This window comes from Rutidosis leptorrhynchoides, chromosome 1 (assembly GCF_046630445.1).
Source record: "Rutidosis leptorrhynchoides isolate AG116_Rl617_1_P2 chromosome 1, CSIRO_AGI_Rlap_v1, whole genome shotgun sequence".
Lineage (NCBI taxonomy): Eukaryota > Viridiplantae > Streptophyta > Magnoliopsida > Asterales > Asteraceae > Rutidosis > Rutidosis leptorrhynchoides.
This window is the reverse complement of record NC_092333.1, coordinates 495261108-495282060: the sequence shown is the minus strand read 5'-3', so window position 1 is coordinate 495282060 and position 20953 is coordinate 495261108. Positions and strand designations below refer to the sequence as shown.

General features: G+C 33.0%; 1 protein-coding gene across 1 annotated transcript; it reads left to right on the top strand.

The window, feature by feature from the left end:
* Positions 1 to 9976: 9976 nt before the first annotated feature.
* LOC139875577 (glutathione S-transferase APIC-like) lies at positions 9977 to 13013 on the top strand. Its single transcript, XM_071862907.1, has 4 exons — positions 9977 to 10139; positions 10239 to 10287; positions 10670 to 10786; positions 12602 to 13013. Exons 1-4 carry the CDS (start codon positions 9993 to 9995, stop codon positions 12934 to 12936), a joined length of 648 nt encoding a protein of 215 aa, XP_071719008.1. The 5' UTR covers positions 9977 to 9992; the 3' UTR covers positions 12937 to 13013.
* Positions 13014 to 20953: the final 7940 nt, after the last annotated feature.

The following is a 20953-nucleotide window of genomic DNA, read 5'->3' as shown; positions in this document are numbered from 1 at the left end:
TTATTGTTTTTGGACCCGCCTTCATTGATCATAAACACGGATGAAGCCCTTTTACCCATGCTTGCTTCTGCCATCTTAAGCATGGCATGTAATTCGCCAATGCTTTTATCCCAACCATTCATGTTGTAATTCATTACAAATGTGTCAAACCTTTTTGACAATGAGTTGAGAATAAGGTCCGTGGCTAATTCATTAGACATGTTGCAATTTAGACGATTTGCTCGATCAATTAGGCTTTTCATCTTAAGGACATAAGATGAAACGGATTGGGAGTCGTCCATCCGACATGCATGAAGCGCTCGGACCGTTTCAAAGCACTCGATACGAGCTTGTTGAAGGAACATCTCCTTCAACTGTGTGATCATGTCATATGCACTATGATGCTCAAAATCCTTTTGGAGTTCGGGTATCATAGTCCCAAGCATGAGGCAAGAAAATTGCAATGAATCTGTGCAATATTTCTCCCAATAAGCCATGCCTTCCGTATCATCCTCGTCCGGTTGATCGGGAATGGGGTCTTCCAACACATACGCCCTGTCCTCTAGTTTGAGGACAATTCTTAGATTGCGGAACCAATCTATGAAGTTCGTATGGTTGAGTTTTTCCTTTTCGAGGATTGACCTCAACGATAGGTTGTTAAAGTTTATTGGTGCGTTTGGAATGTTGTTGTTATTGGCGGCCATCTACAAAATTTAACAAAGTTGTTTAAGTATTAATTTTAATTTAACAATCAATACCCTTTAAATCCAATTGATATTTATTAAATTTTAGAATCTAACGGTAAACCAAATTTCGGTTAGGTGACCTATATCCCGTCATTTGATTTAGTTAGGTAGTCATTGTATGACAATTGCAATCCTTTTGCAACTTCTAAGTTATGGGATCATGCAATCCTTTTGCATGGCCTATTAATCCCATCAACGCCTATTTGTTCCTCATGCTTCGGTGACCCTAAGTTCATGATTCCCAAATCAAGTCGTCCTACTTGTGTAAACGTATAAATTTAACATACAAGTGGTTAGGTGACCTTTATCCCACAAGTGTGCGAAATTCACCTTAATCATATTAGTTTGCTCATAACGGTTAGGTGACCTTAATAACCGTTTAGCCAATTACTTGATATAAACCATTTTATATATATAATCCTTATCATGTTCTTAATAACCATTTATTAATGTCCTTTTAGCCATTTTTAATTTAACCATTTAAATTGACATTTTGCATGTCGATTATTAATATCTAATTTAACTAATTAAATTGCCATTTTGCTTGTTGTTAACTTGTGTGATTAACTTGTAGTATACATACATACAACCCACAATCATACAATAAACAACCATGCATGCAAAACAAATATGTTCACAATCAAGCCATTTTGGTAGGCATTTGTTTAGCCGAAAACAAATGCCACCGATAAAGGGGTTATAACACAAAGTAGGAGATTTTAAATCTCCCACTTAATCTTGCATCCAAATGCTTCTTCTTGTGTTCTTCAAGACTTCATCTTGCATCTTTATTTTTACAAAATATATCCTAATACATTTTTTTCTAAAAAATGAAAATACAACCTAATCTATTTTACATACCAAATATAAAATAAATTACATAACCAAAATTAATATTACATACCAAATGAATAATTAATTTTACAAACCAAATGAATAATTAATGTTACATACCGAATGAATAAATATAAATCATTCAAACATGCAACCAAACACAAGGCCAAGGCTTAGATTGTGAACATGAACATGCAACCAAATATGACCAAAATGGAAGAACCAAAACCCATTTTGGAACCCCTAATATTTCCGCCAAATCAAACAACACACCCAAACCCAAAAATATTTGCATTCCATTTTCATGCATGTACTTGGAATTCAAATATAGTGGGTTTAAAGACAATATAAGAAGCATAATCCATAGACCTCGGCTCTAGATACCATTGATGGAATTTAACAAGTTCATTAAACATGTTCTTATAGTTAACATAATTACAAAACCAATTTGTAGTAGTGTTAAAGCAAGCGGAAGCAAAAGTTTAAGTTCATGTTTATATGTAAAGCTATTAAGTTAAATTCCATGATAATATCAAGTCTTGGATAAATGCTTACAAATATAACAAGTAGAGAAGATATATATACCTCCTCAAGTAAGTTGAGGGTTGTTTACAAAGTTGCAAGATGATGATGAAGATGATGAAAATGGAGCTTCTAACTTGAAGCCTCAAGCAAGAAATACCCCAAACTATTAACCCCAACACCCTTGCTTTTGGTTAGAATTTATTAGACACTTGAATGAGCTTGCAAAATACAAATTAAGAACCTCCTTTTGCCAAGAAAAGGCCACGGCCAGAAACAGCAGAATTGGAGCTGTTTTGCAGTTTTTTTTTTGAAGTGTATTTTTATGTATTTGCATGTCCTTGTGGTCTCCAATATTCCTTGGTACTTATGCCTCACCAATATTGAAGTAACCACTCACATGGCTAGTCAAAATGTATGCTTGAATGGACTCCAATGCCACTTACATTTTTATAAAATGATTTTATAAAACTAGACAATTTTATAAAACTTGTTCATTTTATAAACTTGCATTTTAATTTTTATGTACATTTTATTATATAAAACCAATTTATATAAAATGTAACATAAATTAATTAATTATTTAACCTATAAATAATTAAATCCATATTATATAAATTCTTCCATAATTCATATATATACACATCAAGTAATATTTCAGAAAACCATTTTTCTTAAAGTTCAAGTGTCGCGTATTTAATCAATGATCCAATCGTTAAGATCAAATACGAATAAGGTGTTGGTGAGCTTGTTATTGGGTATGACCCGACTTGGATCATAACATATTAGCCACATTAATTAAATATGTCTCTCGGGCATACGAAATACCTTCATTTATATGTTTAGAAGAAAAGATATTGAAGAATAGAGGATACGCTTATGTAGCTATGGAAAACCAAATCACACGACTCTCCTACGAGTCGGCTAAAGCAGGTCTCTGAGAATTCTATCTGATAGGTAAGTATGTACAGTTTTTATTTTATTTTATTGCTTTTAACCTTTTGATAATAAACGCTGAATCGTTCGCTATAAAGTATTAAATTGGTATTCAATAAAATTAGGTATGCGTAACCGAAATTATTAATATCATACAAAAATTTATTACATCACTGCGAAATTTACCGTTTATTCTTAATGTATAAATATCTTTAATCAATCAACCCAAAATATTTCAAAAAATTCGTCAGGAGTAAAACTAGGTTTTGGAACCGAAATTACTTTACCAAAAAGAGGGGCGTATATTTTTGATAATATTTGATTGATTAAAGTGGGATAAAAGACTAAAAAGATTTTTAATTTTAATTTTTATCTTGTTTTTAAAATTAATATATAAATATTAAATTAATATTGTAAACTTTTTAAATCATTATATTTAAGTTTTTAAATATTTTAAAAAATTAATATTTTTAATATAAGTTTGTAAAATTAATGTATAAAAATATTAATGATATTTATATGAATTTTTAATTTTATGCATTTTAAATTTAAGTTTGGTGTGAATTTAAAAACAAAAATTTACTTTATTTCATTAAGTTAAAAATTTGATATTTAAAATTCGTCGTGAGTTGAAAACTAGGTCGTTGAACCGAAATTGTTTTACCCGAGGGAGGGACGAGAAACTTTATTATCATTATTTTTAATCTTATTGAATTAAAGTATGCCAAAAACATTAAAAAAACCAAAAAACTTTGCTTTTAAAACAAACGCCAATATGTTTGGAAACTTTGGTAAAATTTAATCAATTTTCTATGCTAATCACCCTCAATAATTTAAATTGTTACTGATTTCTTGTAAATGAGGACATTGAAAGATCTTAAGTGTGGGAAGGGGTTAAATTCTTTCGGATTTTTAAAATTTTAAACTTAAACACTTGGTTACCATTAAAAAATACTAGTAACGCAGTAGTTGTATTAGAATCTAGTGCTCTCTGATAATAAAGAACATCCCTAGTCTTATATACTGACTACCCAATTCTAGTAAAAAAATTTCAAAATTTTCAACTAAATGAGCTCAAAATCATGTTTATACAAATTTATGAACGATAAAACTAGGTGTTAACACCGAAATTATTATTACCTCGGAAAGGACATAAATTGAGAAACAACCCAAAATGTTAGAATTCATTTAAAATGGAATAGAGGACAATAAAAAGGCAAAGAAAGGAAAATAAAAGCCAAGTGTGGGAAAAATTTACCAAGTTATTTAAAACATATATCACATATTTTTGTACAAATAACTGAAGATACTTTTGTTTTGGACAATTTTATCAGTTTTACCCAATTTCTTATAATATATTTGAAAGAAAGATGGATCTACTCGATGAATCAATTCCATCATTAAAAGGAAGTAAAGTCTTTCGAAAAAGACACGCGCTTCTTGATTTAGGTCAGGAAGTTGTCGTCCAGACCAGTTGTAGAGTCTACAAAAAATCTTGAAAAGTTTTCTCAAAAATCAGCTGGAAATGCATGGACCTCAGCATCAAACAGGGTCGCCAAGTGGTCAGACTTATCCTAACCATGAGAGGATCTGTCTCGTACAATGGGGGGCGCCGTGCAAATTAGCTTGATAAGACTAATGAATCAGACCCCCAGAAAGGATAATCTCCTTAAAGATTAAAAATTAGCTTTTAAGACTGATATTACTCAATCCTTGAGATTGAATTTAAAGATTGAGAATTACAAACTCATGAAATTCGATGATATCTAAACTCGAGCTTGGACGAGAAAATATTTTGATCAAATTACAAACTGATTTATTTTCTGAAAACCCTATTTTCAATGCGTTCATTACCATTGAACGTAAAATCCTAGGTTTTCACCTGGAATTCATTAGGTCACCTGAACCAAATCGGGTATCAACCGTAAGAACGGTAGTTGCATAGCATGGTCAAAGACAGGACCTTGTGCCAGACCGAAAAACTATAGGGTGATCTTTACTATTTCTCCTACAAAGGATAGTAATTGCATCCGACACGATATAGACCATAATCAAAAGCATGTCACGGGACATTGCCTTAACAGTTGCTTGTTCAACGCTTTCCTTTACAACCGGACAGTAGTTTACCGAAAGGTAATATACGGAGCAAGTATACTGGACGTGTTGCTTTCCCAATACAAGGTTAGCAAGTGGGTGACACAAAACCGCAAGTTTTGAGCTAAAATTTTCAAATCTGAAACCACCAAACCCACAAAAATAATTTGCAAACACCGGTGAAGGGTTATTCCTGAAAACTTATCTAGGGTAAAAGCTAGATTGAATTTTCAAGATCAAATGTTTTCATAAAGATCCAATTTCCTTAAAGGATCTAAATTTTCATAGTCATGTAGGACTGTAAACCACATCGTTACTACCATTGTTCATACCGCCGTATAGAAATCACTGATGTACAAAGTGTGAAGAATAAAGAAGTGATTCGAGTATTTTTATTTCAAGACTATATTGCTTGAGGACAAGCAACGCTCATGTGTGGGAATATTTGATAATGCTAAAAACGAACATATATTTCATAGCATTATCCCTCAAGAAAGACACGCTTTTAGTTGTAATTGTTCTATTTACAAGTGATATTCGTTTAAATAATAAAAGGTGAAGACAAAAGATAGATTCGAAGAATTAAAGACGCAAACGACCAAAAAGCTCAAAAGTACAAAGTACAATCAAAGTGGTTCAAATTATTGACGAGAAACGTCTAAAAGTTACAAGAGTACGAGCCGCAAAACGCAAAATACAAGATATTAAACGGATCAGTCGACTTGGTCTACGAATCTATTCTAACTATCACAGAATTCCTAGAATTTTAGGCGGGATGGGCATTGTTATTATACGAAAAGGCGTTTGAAAATCCGGAACCGAGACATGAACCAACTTTCAGCACGCGACGCAACGGACCAAAAATTACAAGTCAACTATGCACAAGAATATAATATAATATATAAATAATTATATAAAATTATATATATATATTATATTATATAATATAACGTCGACAAGCAAATGGCCAAAAGTTGGTGAGCTGGAAGGCGTGCCTTCGCGATCGCGGAGCTGGAAGGCACTTTTGCTTCGCGATAGCGGAGCAGCCAGGGACAAAAATGCCTATAAAAGCTCGAGCTTTCTGCCGAGTTTGATACATCTTTTTCTCTTCTCATCTCTCAAACGTATATATATATATATATATATATATATATATATATATATATATATATATATATATATATATATATATATATATATATATATATATATATATATATATTATAATTTTAATTTTAATTTTAATTTTAATTTTAATTTTAATTTTAATAATAAGGGAATGTTAGCGAATGTTGTAAGGGTATAAGTCGAAATTATGTCCGGGTAATTGGGCTTTGTATCATAATTGGGGTTTGGACAAAAGAACGACACTTGTGGAAATTGGACTATGGGCTATTAATGGGCTTTATATTTGTTTAATTGAATGATAGTTCGTTAATTTAATATAAAGATTTACAATTGGACGTACCTATAAATAACCACATACACTCGATCGGACACGATAGGCGGGATATTTATAAGTACTAATAATCGTTCATTTAACCGGACACGGGAATGGATTAATAGTCAATGGACTTATTAAAACAGGGGTGAATTATATACAAGGAAAATTGGTGTAATTATAGTTTAAGTCCCCAATTAGTTGGAATATTTAACTTCGGATATAAGGATAATTTGACGAGGACACTTGCACTTTATATTTATGACTGATGGACTGTTATGGACAAAAACCAGATGGATATATTGAATAATCCAGGACAAAAGACAATTAACCCATGGTAATAAACTAAAATCAAAACGTCAAACATCATGATTACGGAAGTTTAAATAAGCATAATTGTTTTATTGTATTTTTCATCGTACTTTTATTTACTCGCTATTTTATTTAACGTCATTTATTTATTGTCATTTATTTTTCGCTACTTTAATTATCGTCATTTATATTTTGCATTAGGTTTTAATTGTGACTTAAAATATAAAATCGACAAACCAGTCATTAAACGGTAAACCCCCTTTTATATATTATTAATATAATATATTTTGTACAAATATAATTGTTTAAAAATATAGTGTAAAATAAGTCGTCTCCTTGTGGAACGAATCGGACTTACTAAAAACTATACTACTCTACGATTAGGTACACTGCCTATAGTGTTGTAGCAAGGTTTAGGTATATCCCATTTGTAAATAAATAATTAAAACTTGTGTAATTTGTATCGTATTTCGTAATAAAAATAATAGTATTTCGTACACCTCGTGCAACAACATCAGATCTTAACTTTAAAATTAACCCAAAAGTGTCCGTTAACCCTACCCATAGAGTGGTTCAATAGTATGCAGATCACAAAATTCTCAAACCTTCGCTACCTGTGATTAACCTTTCAGCTAACCAAGAAGTGACTGAGCGTTTAAACTTAACAGCGTTAATTGTAGACACTGTTCCAATCAAGGCGTTGAAGTTGTTCGAATGGTTAAAGAGCAGAGCCGTAGCCATTGTTTCGATTTCTACTTGGGGGTCTTATGGTTACATTGTATGTTGTGCTGATGCAGAAAGTTTCAAGAGAATGACAAGAGGACCCTCGTCAAATGAATCGGAATTTGTTGAGGTCATCCCTATGATTAATTATAAAAATAAATTTTCAAGAATGGTTAAATTGGCCATAAAGGGGATCCGCTTTAATTGTTGTTCTTCCAATTGTGCTATCGAAGCGGCAACTGTGTTTGGAAGAATTATTCACATTGATGCTTTGTCACATAACCTCCAACGTGCTGATTCATTGCATGCTTTGATAGAGACAGACGACCCAGAACCCATAAATCAGTTGATGCAGGCTAAGATTAATGAGGTTAGTGTGGGTAAAGTTTGGGTGGATGAAAATTTTGAAGATGAACTCATGGAATCAGTGAGTGAACATATTATCAATGAGTATAATTTGATGCTACAAGAGGATAATAATGATTGTAATGGGCATAAATCCGGTGGTCATGCTGATCCTCCGGTAACAGAGTTTAAACCGGTTCTAGAAGAAACCCGGTTGGAAGAAGGAGAGATAGACGTTAACGGTTTGAATTTGAATTTCCTCACTCCACAAAAGTCAAGTGTATCACATTTGGGGCCCATACCAAGAATAATCCATAACTCTATGGAGAAGGTTACAAAAGTTGTTAAAGTACAAAATGCTAGGTATGAAGAGATCAAAAAAGCAGAAGAGGATATTAAGGTGTTCTTTTCAAGGTCAAAGATATGGGCCTACATAGTGAGAGGGTAGACAAAGCTGATAAGTCATTTTCACTCCCCAATTCTCCTTTAAAGCGTGCCAATTTTACCCCCAACCTTAATGACTATCCTACCCTTTCATCTAATTCACCAAACAATTCTGCCCCTTCCAATTCACATGTTCCTATCTCTTTTGATAATGATCCTTCTTTTGCATCTAAACTAAAAGGCTCCAGCCCAAGTAAAGGTGATCAGTGCATTAATCTTGGTTGTAAAGAGTCGTGTGATAAAATCAAGAAAAGGTGTATAATCGATTCTACTGTTGCAAAGAATGGTGACACTTCCAATAATCTCAAGTCAAAGGGTAAAAGTGTTCTTGAAGTCAAAGATAGGACTGAATTAATTTCCAACCTTGCTAGTGCTTTTGATACAGAAAGTGAAATTGGTCATGTAATGGTGATGGTAATGTTTTGAAACAGAACAAGTGTAACCGTAATCCGTTTGGGGGAAGAAAGATTTCATTTAAGGAAGAAATGGTCAATTTTGGTATAATAATGCAAGATATGGCCGATGATGAAACTCCGCCAATTAAATCCAAACCATGAGGATAGCCTCGTGGAATGCACGTGGCCTCGGTAACAAGTCGAGAGGTCGCATGGTGGGTACCTTAGTCAATCGTTTTCAGATTCAATTTTTAGCTATCCAAGAAACTATGGTTAAGGTGGTTGAACAACCTACGTTGAATGAAATATGGAGGCATTATGCTTTTTATTCAATACAAATGGAAGCGGATGGGAGATCGGGAGGTCTCCTTTCTATTTGGAGAGTAGACTTCTTTTCGTTAATTCAAGGGTGGGCACGAAAACATTGGATCGCAACCATCTTAAGGAAATCGAAACGGTCAATTATCTTTTGGTTCATTGTAAGTGGTCGTCTAAAATTTGGGCGGATTTGTTTAGATGGAGAAGATTAATTGGGTGATTCTGGGGTCAATCGAGCTTTTTTCGTATGATTGGTTTTATGGTATGGGCATTAAAGCTTCAAAATTTTGGAAACTTATCGGACCCGCGACTATTTGGGCAATTTAGTTGGCTTGCAATGATCTTGTTTTCAATGGCAAATTTCTATGTCGTTCGATTTTGGTGCGTAACATTAAACTGAAGACCTTTCTTTGGGCGACTAATCTCAAGCTTTGCAACGGGTTCCACTCTAATGTTTGGATGGATAATCCGAGTCTTTTATGCTTTTAATCTTTAGTTCAATTTGTATCTTTCATTATGGCCGAGTTCAAACCGCCATTGTATTGCACTTATCTTCGTCATTTTGATGAAGATATTTCAATTTCAATTTCAATCTATATATATATCCTTTTCGCCTTAAAAAAAAAATCCATATTATATAAAGACTTAAAAAATACTACTTTCTAGAAAGCTTTAAATAAAGCACTTACTTTAAAAAGAAAAAGCATTTATTATGTTTAATATTTTCACCAATCTACTCATTACTACCACTAGTACCTGTAACACGCACCCCATGTTATTATAATTTTGTCATGTTATTTAAACTCGTTCATCTTTTAACAAATCTCCATCATATTCTCAAATCTCAAATATTATTACTTCTACAGAAATTATAAAATTATTTCTTCGAAATAATCAACTAGAATGGCGATCAAAGTGTATGGCTCCATGCTTTCAACTGCCACCCTTCGTGTTCTTCTTTGTCTTTCCGAAAAAGATCTCGATTTCGAGCTTATTAATGTTGAACTAGCCGCCGGTGAACATAAACAGCCTCATATACTTGCGCGTAATGTAAGTACACCATTCATTATCATTATTAGTTTAAACATTTTAACATTTTTTTAACGTTTTCTTGGGATTTTACGTTTATGTATGTGTATTTATACGTAGCCGTTTGGTCAGATTCCTGCATTTGAAGATGGTGACGTGGAACTCTTCGGTAAGTATTAATCAATATCACCATAACACATTAATGTTGTTACTAACTATATGAATATTTATCAATGTCATACATAACAAATACGAAGTTTTCACTATTTTACATTTATGAGTTTGTCTAATGTATGCTTTAAGAGCATATGATAAAAACATTATTACATATAAGATTAATTATTATATATAATTCTTTCAAATATACCTTTATCTTGTCACTTCAAATTATTAAAATTTTGGGACTATGGAAAATTAGGGGAAAACATAATACCGAATTATTAGGAATTTTTGTTGGGAACCAAATCTCACATGTAATATTTGTCTTATTATCATGTGCCCTTACAACACAAATTAGATAATTCCTACTTTTATTTGTTAATTTGTGGTAGAATCAAGGGCGATTTCTGAGTACATAGCGCGTATGTACAATGACAAGGGGACGTGTTTAATAAACACAGATCCAAAAAAGGCAGCTATAGAATCTGTATATCATAAGGTAAAAGAATGTGTTCCCATTTGATCCAATTAATTTTTTTGTCCGCTTCGGACCCACCCCAAAAGAATTTGCGTCTTTTTGTTTCGAGTAAATTGATGATGTTGCAAGGGGCATGGAATAAGGAGAAGTAGTAAAGAGGGATACTAGATAATACGGATTTGATTAAGGTTAGTCGTCCGCCAAAATCAATCTCTTTTGGCGGACGACTAACCTTAATCAAATCCGTATTATCTAGTATCCCTCTTTACTACTTCTCCTTATTCCATGCCCCTTGCAACATCATCAATTTACTCGAAACAAAAAGACGCAAATTCTTTTGGGGTGGGTCCGAAGCGGACAAAAAAATTAATTGGATCAAATGGGAACACATTCTTTTACCTTATGATAAGGGTGGTTTAAACATTGGTTCATTATCTTGCAAAAACATCTCCCTACTTTCCAAATGGTGGTGGAGATTCCATAACGAAAAAGATGCTCTCTGGGTTAAAATAATATCTAGCATTTACGGTCCGGGTGGGGGGGGGGTTTGCGCTAATGTTTTATCTAGAAATGTTTCAGGTAGCACAATTTGGAATGAAATTATCAAGGCGGGTAATATCGCGGACAACCTCGGGACAAACTTCACCAAGTCTATCACCAAATGCATTGGAAACGGAACCGACACCAAATTTTGGCATGACACTTGGTGTGGTTCCGAAAAATTCAGCAATCAATTTAGAAGACTATACATGCTTGAAAGCAACAAACAAGCTCTGGTTGCCGATCGTATCACGTCACAAAACTCTACTTCCACCGGATTATGGAATTGGTCGAGAAACCCATATGGACGTACCCTCAACGAATTAACGGAACTCAACAATCTTATTGCCTCCTTTAATTTAACTGATAAACCTGACACTTGGAAGTGGGCCTTAGATAACGATGGTATCTTCACAACAAAGAAACTTGCTTCTATCCTCGACAACACCAAACTCGCCACTCCACAACACACCTTCAAAACTCCGAAAAACAAACTTTTACCCCAAAAAATTAACATATTTATCTGGAGATTAATTTATGGTAGAATTCCCACTCGCATTGAACTAGACAAACGTAATGTTGACCTTAATTCGCTTCTTTGCCCATTATGCAACTCACACGTCGAAACCATTGAACACATTCTTTTTCTTTGTCCGAAAACATCAAGTGTATGGCTATCTATACTAAAATGGTGGAACCTTCCTTCTAACACCCTCACCACCTTTACCGACATTACCATCTCGGAGCAACCGTTCCCTACGTCGAAATCCGGTTCATACATATGGCAAGCCACTAAATGGGCATCTACATACATTATTTGGAAACATAGGAATCTTAATGTCTTTAGCAAAAAGGAATGGTGTGTTGCTACAATTTTAGCCGAAATCCAATCACAATCTTACGCTTGGATCTCCAAAAGAGCAAAGAAGTCTATAATCGATTGGCATCAATGGCTCATCAACCCATCATCATACACCTCGGATCAACAAAGAACGGGCATTGGCTAATTTACTTCACGTCCTAAATAGTCCTTTTGTACTCATGCTTCTCCATGGATAGGTCTTTGCATTTTTTCACTTGGTTAAACGGATAGTATTAATCAACTTTGTCACCGAAAGTTCGGTACTGTTCGGTTAATTCTATCCTACTTGAATCCTCAAGTTCCGCGGTGTCAAAATGTGTGATTTATTCATGAAGGCGGCATTTGCTTTTTTCCGTTATCATCATATTGTATAGAATTTATAGGGCTTGTAACTTTCCATTATATAAATAAAATTTCTTGCTTTTCAAAAAAAAAAAAAAGAAGCTCACAGATTTGATCCTATAATGGTGAAATTGGCATGGGAGCTATGCATGAAACGAATGTTATTTGGACAGAAAGGGGATGAAGTTATAGTAGAGGCCGAAAAGAAGCGATTAGAGAGCGTGCTTGATGTGTACGAAACACGGTTGAAAGATAACAAGTATTTAGGGGGAGATAGTTTTTCGTTGGCGGATTTGTACCATGTCCCTATGATCAAGTTAATGATGGATACCGAAATAAAGAAGGTTTTTGAATCGCGACCGAATGTGAACGCTTGGGTTGAGGATATTTTGGCTAGGCCCGCTTGTTTGAAGGTATTTGGTGTGCCTGTGTACTGATCAATTGCACCGAGAGATTTGTATGGAAGTTGATCTGTACACTACAATTTTACATTTTAGAGTATAAGAAAAAAGAAAAAAAATTGGTCCAATTCTCTGGTTTTATATTTTGTGTATTCTTTGAAGTAGTAGGGCTTTTTTTGTCCAATTCTCTGGTTTTTTATATATATATATATATATATATATATATATATATATATATATATATATATATATATATATATATTTTTTTTTTTATCTTGTACCCTTTTAAGATTATGTTCTATAAAAAGGACCGAGTTTGGTAATTTTGGTTGTTGAAGGCTTATTTTTTTTCTCTTTCGGAATAGTTGTTTTTTAAAGTAGTTACATAAATAGTTTTTTTCAAAAAAAAAAAAGGTTTTTAATCGTCGGAAAATCGGCATTTGAAATGCCGGTTTAGTCACAGTCACCAGAAACGAGCGTTTTAAACGCCGGTTTGCAGGGGCGACTTTATGTGAGGACTCGTCCTGCGACACCACTAGTTTTTCGAAATTTAGTACAATTTTTTTTTTAACAGGACACCAATAAATATAATAATGGGACCTCATAAAATTTTAAAGATTATGATTTGATAGTTTGGACTACAAAAGTATTTGAAATTACCCTACTTATTATGATTATATAGTACGTGCTATTAATTAAATAAACTGAATAAAAAAATCAAGGTTTAGCCCAATAGTCAATAGCTCCTATCACGTGACTAATACTAACAATTTCTTTAAGATAACAAATACTGAGTATCTAATTAGCGAATAAATGCTGAGGGAGGCTTTCTCGGTAATCGTGTAAATTAAAAAAAATACAGTAACAAATCATAACGAAATATTATTTTGAGAACAATGTAAACAAATATAACCTTTTCTAAATAAAATTAACATATGATGCAAATCTATACATAAATTTATCGAAAATAATTTCAAAAATAATAAAAAATGCACGCGCCCACCATTTTTTTGAGGTAATCTGTCAATAGTAGTTAATGTAATGACCCGGAATTTTTCGACCAAATTATACTTATGAGATTAATATTTACATAAATTAAACCATACCAACATGATAAGCAATCCAAATTGTTGAGACTTGTGTTTTTGAAAAGAGTTTTACACAACGTTTGACCGTCCAATATGACCGATGATATCACGAACTATATAACATACGATAATTATACGTTTTTGTATATATATGTATTTATATATATTTAACATGATCTAAGGATGGTTTAACATCTCATTGTGTACTAATGACAATGAGTTATAAGTATATTTTGAAACTACTAACTTAAGTTTTCAAAACGATAACTATATGTAACATTCTTTGATATATATACTTATAATCTATAATGCTTATACATGTATCGTATATATAATGTATTTAATCACTTTTAAGGACTTAAATACATAAAACAATATAAGTATATTCACAAAAGATAGCTATATTTGAATTCTCATTCCGTTTCCTCAAGATTTCTATACGTATATCTAGGCTATATGTACCCGTATCATACCCAGCTTCTATACGTATTTACTATTGATATATACACATCAAATCAACATCCTAATCAACATTATTACTGCCCTAGATATGAGGTAACTAGAATTTGTCAAGTAGTATGAATTATTAGTAAGAAAACAAAATTAGGAATCCTTTTCTTTCTTTATAAACTAAAAACGTTTTTATAAATGAACACCATTTCTTCACTCCATTTTCTCATAACTACACCCTAATTTCTCTCTCAAAATACTCCTAACTTCATACTTGATCATCTCCAAGCATTTTCCCCATCATTTAGCTTCAATTACAAGCCTTAAACACCATAAGAAAACTCTTTCAAGAACATATCAAAATAACCACCCATTTGAAGAAGTTTACTTCCAACCTTTTGATCTAACTCCACCACTCTTTGATTCCAAGATTATTTCTTATCTTTTGCAGTAACTTTGTCCAAGTAACTTGAGGTAGTAACCTTGTTCATAATCTTATTCAATTCATATTCATATAGCTATCTTATTTTGTGGTATAAAATTTTAACAACAAGAACATAGTTTGAATGATTTCAAACTTGTTCGCAAACTAAATAGATCCTTCTAACTTGACTTTTAAAACACTTCAAGACCTGTAATATATCATAATGATATGCTAACCTAACAAGATATAACTTGGTTTTACAAAGAACATCTTAAAAACTGAATCTACGTCGTCGGAGTGCAACCGGGGGCTGTTTTGGGTTGGATAATTAAAAACCATCTTGAACTTTGAATTGGAAGTTTATGTTCTGGAAAAATGATATTTCTTATGAATATGTTAACACATAAAAATTTCATGGTTTAACTCAAAGTGTAAGCATTTTTAGAAAAATGATCATTAAATGTTGTTTTTATGATGGAAAATGATCACTTTCATAAGTTTCACCAAAGCTTGACCTATAACCTATGATTTCGAATACAAATTAAGGTATTTTCAGTTCATATTCTTAAAATTTGACTCGATCCAAGGAAGTGGCAAGTTGAACCAACAAAAACGGAGTTGTAATGAAGAAACTACGACTAAAACAAGATTGGGTATCCGAAGCTAGTTTAGCTACGAAAATATTTGGAGAAAAAGTAAATTAATCATATCTTTTCTAATTAATATGATATTTTATATATAATTACTTATGATTTGATTTTATATATTTCAGGACCACCCGTAAACAACACGAGAAGATTAATCATAAGACCTCATGATTGTACGCAACACGTCATTTGACAACACGGTACTTTATGTACGCAACACGTCATTTGACAACATGGTACCATGGGTCGAAATTAATTCTGATCAATACGAATACGATGGGGTCTTTATTTATTTTATTTAAGCAACTAATTGTGGACCACTAACATCGGACTGCTAACTACGGACTAAGAAAATATTAAAAGTATATATATATGTAACGATTACTTAAAAAGAAAATATGTTGATATATTATATATATGGTTAGGTTCGTGATATCTATCGGAGACCAAATCGAATTAAATACCTTCAAGGCAAAAGTGAGTTTCATTTGCTCCTTTTTTAATTGCTTTTGCAGTATATATTTTTGGGCTGAGAATACATGCGCTGCTTTTTTAAATGTTTACAAAATAGACACAAGTACTTAAAAATATATTCTACGTTGAGTTGTACCACTGGCATATTTCCCTGTAGCTTGGTAACTACTATTTACATGGGTATTGTAAACGCGAATCCTGTTGATAGATCTATCGGGCCTGACAACCCCAACCGGACTGGACGACCAGTATTCAACGGTTGCACAGTACTTCGCTTTGGTGACTACACTTGGTACGGTGTAGTGAGATTTCATAATAAAGGGAATATGCGACGTTGATTAAATGTTAAGTATGGTTACCAAGTGCTCAACCACTTAGAATGCTTTACATACACTTGCGAGTGTATTATGTTTATGATTATGAAATCTTGTGGTCTATTAACATATTGAAATGATTGTTATGATAAACCTATGAACTCACCAACCTTTTGGTTGACACTTTAAAGCATGTTTATTCTCAGGTACGAATTAAGTCTTCCGCTGTGCATTTGCTCAATATAAGGACATTACTTGGAGCCGATCATCGCAATGGGACCAAATGTTGATGACTTCGTCCAGGTGGATTAGGACGGGTCCTTTCAGTTGGTATCAGAGCGGTGGTCGTAGCGAACCAGGTCTTACATTAGTGTGTCTAACTAGTAGTTGTTAGGATGCATTAATGAGTCTGGACTTCGACCGTGTCTACATGTCAAAAGTTTTGCTTATCATTTCTAGTCGAAAATCATCTGCTTATCATCCTTAGGAAATTACCTGCTTATCATTCATAAGTCTAGACACGTTTTACTGCATTTACTGCATTGATAGTGTATAGACGAATTCTTATCTAAGCATATCTGTTATTGCGAACTTTGACTGATATCTTTTCAAAGATTCTCCGTAATTTATGGGATTTTGGTATTATATATACATATGTAAATTATGTATTGAAGAGTACCAAATCTAACTCCTATAATCTATTCCATACCAAAAATTCTTTTTCCCCATTATACAAGATGGATTCCGCATCTAGTTCGAATTCTTCAGATTCCGACAGTTATGCCGATATGAATTTCCATTCGGGCTCCGAAAGCAGCGTCACCGGAATGGATCAACCAATTTCCCATCATCTATTCTGGATGAATTGGGGATGGGTTCGTAATATACTAAATCACTGGAGACAAGAAGAAGGTGATCCATTCCATCCACCAAATTGCCCTCTTGGCGATGAACCTGAAGCACTTACCGGCGAACCTATTCGAAACACCATTTTCTCTCTCATTTCTAGAGTATCTCGTTACGATTATATACTATCCCATATTACAAATCTTGTTCATTCGCTCGCTCCAACCGCCAATCATCCCGGTGTACTAGCAGAAGTTAACGAACTTCGCGCTCGCGTGACGGCTTTGGAGAACATGGTGCGAAGGTTGCAAACACCAGCAGTAGCACCAGCAGCATAATCAGCACCATCAACAATACCATCATCACCACTAACAAACAACATCCGCATCACACGTCTCGATATCATAATCTGTCCCACAAACATCAACATCATACGCACCATAGATACCAAGGAGTACCAACAATAATGAACGATGAAGTATTGATCCATAACTTCATTGATATTCTGCGAAGAATACGTGGTCTCAAAAAGTTTTAGAGATTTCTTATTCTAGCTCAAACCGAAAAGCAAATGAGATTAATATCATATTAACTCATTAAATTCATGATTTCATCTGAAGAAAATATATATATATATATATATGTTTTCATAAAGATTGTAATTAAAAGTTCTTTTGTACAAAATATTAATGATGAAATTTTTTTTTAACGGGTAGGTAATACCCGAGGAATAATTAGATTTCATCTTAATAAGTTACATTGTACATTCGTCGAAGCTGATTCAATAGTCATTTACTATCCTACTTACAACCACCGATATACGTATCCGTTCACCGCAGAATAACCATTTTTATTCAATTTCATATTTGGATTTTGACTTCCCAGAATCCAACAAGTGGCATATGAAGAAAACATATGACAAAATAAAATCTGTTAGAAACAAACAAATTAACTATGAAAAATTTTGTAAAGAATCCACGCTAACTGTTCCAGCTAACTGTTCCTAGCTAACTGATTACATTTTATTTATCGCAGTTTATTTATCACAATTTAATTATCGCACTTTTATTTATCGTCATTTAACTTCTGTAATTATTTTACGCACTTTAAATATTTGGACACGTATACAATGTTTTGACATATCATATCGATGCATCTATATATATTATTTGGAATCACCATAGACACTCTATATGCAGTAATGATCGAGTTCTCTATACAGGGTTGAGGTTGATTCTACAATAATATATATAGTTTGAGTTGTGATCGAGTCTGAGAGGTATACGGGTCACGACACGTATTAATTAATTCGTATATTATATATTAAACTATATATGAATTATTGGACTGTTACTGTGGACTATCGACTGTGGACTAATGACATTGGACAATTAAAATGAATTAAAATATTGATTATAACATATGAAACTAAACATTTCTTCAAGATTACCACTTGATTTCATCTTAAACCTCATTGTATCTCGACGATTACAATCAGCGTTCAAATCTATCATGATTCTTAAAAACACCTCAATCGAGAGGATAAACCTACCGCACTTCATCTACGGAAGAAAAGATTGATGCATATAGTTATGCACCTGAAAAACCCTCGGAAACTGAGTAAACGTTTGACACGTATCTGTTCTAGTTCCTTTGACATTGTTATTATCGAAGATCGTTTTGCAATCCCTTTCCAAAGTAGCTAATTTTGTCACAGCTCCAGCAAGTCAACTCGAACTTTTCATCCGAAACAACTTTATTATAACCGCGATATATATGCGTACTCTTTATTGTTATTGGGGAACCTTTTATATTCCACAATATTACCATCAGCGATTAATCATTCTAAAAACACAATTCTCCTAAAACTACCTCGGTTTGATAACCGATGACCCAGATCAGTTAACTTTGAAAATGCTGACGAAGCAGCATGTTGTAGATGATCTTAATGGCCAAAAGTTTGATGATAAAGAAAGGAGTGTTAGGAACGCTCGATAGAAAATTTAGTACCGAAAAGCGGATTATGTGAAACTATGAAGAAAGCCGTGGACAAGTCACAAAGAATAAGTTTGCCTTCAAAGAATCCAAATGATTCTGTGCCTGCTGAAATCGTTAGCAAACATCTTATTTCTCATTCTAAACCTTCACAGACAAATCTTCTTCATCATCCATTGATATTAGAAATTCTAAGATATTCTCGTATGTTCTATTATAAATATCCTCCATATTTCTGGCGATATTTTCACAACTATTCTTATCTGAGATCATTTATCTCTCCGTAATATCTGTAACATAAAAGAAACTGTGTTAGTTTCTAAATTCTGAAACCTTCGAGTTTAAAATATGAATGTTTTGAAGTAGTGTTGGGAACTGAAGCATGGATTAGTATAATATAATGACACTTGATCAACGTCATTATATTACAGTAAGTCATGCTGAGTTTCTAATGAAGCATGATGATTCACAGTACCGTCATCATGTGCCATTTACACGACTCTTACATTTTATCTAATCTCTAAACGTATCAAGAGAATATTTTTTCTGGATGACTCGGTCTTCTCCAGGGTGTTCTGGTAATTTAATAAATCAAAATCGTTCTATTACCATTTTCTTCTTAGAGCATTAGCTATGTTCATTCTGAATTTCATATCTACGAATTCCGGACCATTACTCGCTTGACTCGAAGTCGGGAAGAGAAAACGAAAGCATGAAGCTCCGAAAAATAATGAAGAATATAAACTTCGATAATAACCCCGAAATTACAAACCGTGTATATTGATACAGATAGCAATATAGAGACACGGGAGAATTAGAAACACTATAAACACAAGAGTATAGTAGAAGTAAATAGATTCTTCTGGTGGTAGATGAAAAAGAAGAATGACAGATATAAAAGTTAGGAGTATATCAAGAATCAGGACTGGATGGAGCATATTGATGAATGCTTTAAAGTAAGAATCAAGGGAGAAAGAATAGAAGGTGTGAGTCGTGGAAAATAAGGAAACGAAGGGGTGAATTTATAGTGAAATATCCGACAGAGCAATCGAAACAGATTATTGCATATAATCAAAGAAGATGATTTCCTTAATCACCAAAGAACCAAATCTTATTACGTAAGATTCTCTTTAAATCCCTTAAATCCCGGAAATCAATCATAACTACGTCATCGGTTAAGACGAATATATTTTACTCATCTCACTCTTTTACGATAGTCTCATTTATATTCTTCGCATAATCGAATCGTTTTATCTACATTACTCAATGATGATAAAACTCCATTATCACCTTATATTTGTCATGAAAACCTTCTTATTGTTATCTATAACAACCTCTATCAAATTTCGGGGACGAAATTTCTTTAACGGGTAGGTACTGTAATGACCCGGAATTTTCCGACCAAATTATACTTATGAGATTAATATTTACATAAATTAAACCATACCAACATGATAAGCAATCCAAATTGTTGAGACTTGTATTTTTGAAAAGAGTTTTACACAACGTTTGACCGTCCAATATGACCGATGATATCACGAACTATATAACATACGATAATTTTACGTTTGTGTATATATATATGTATTTATATATATTTAACATGATCTAAGGATGGTTTAACATCTCATTGTGTACTAATGACAATGAGTTATAAGTATATTTTGAAACTACTAACTTAAGTTTTCAAAACGATAACTATACGTAACATTCTTTGATATATATACTTATAATCTATAATGCTTATACATGTATCGTATATATAATGTATTTAATCACTTTTAAGGACTTAAATACATAAAACAATATAAGTAT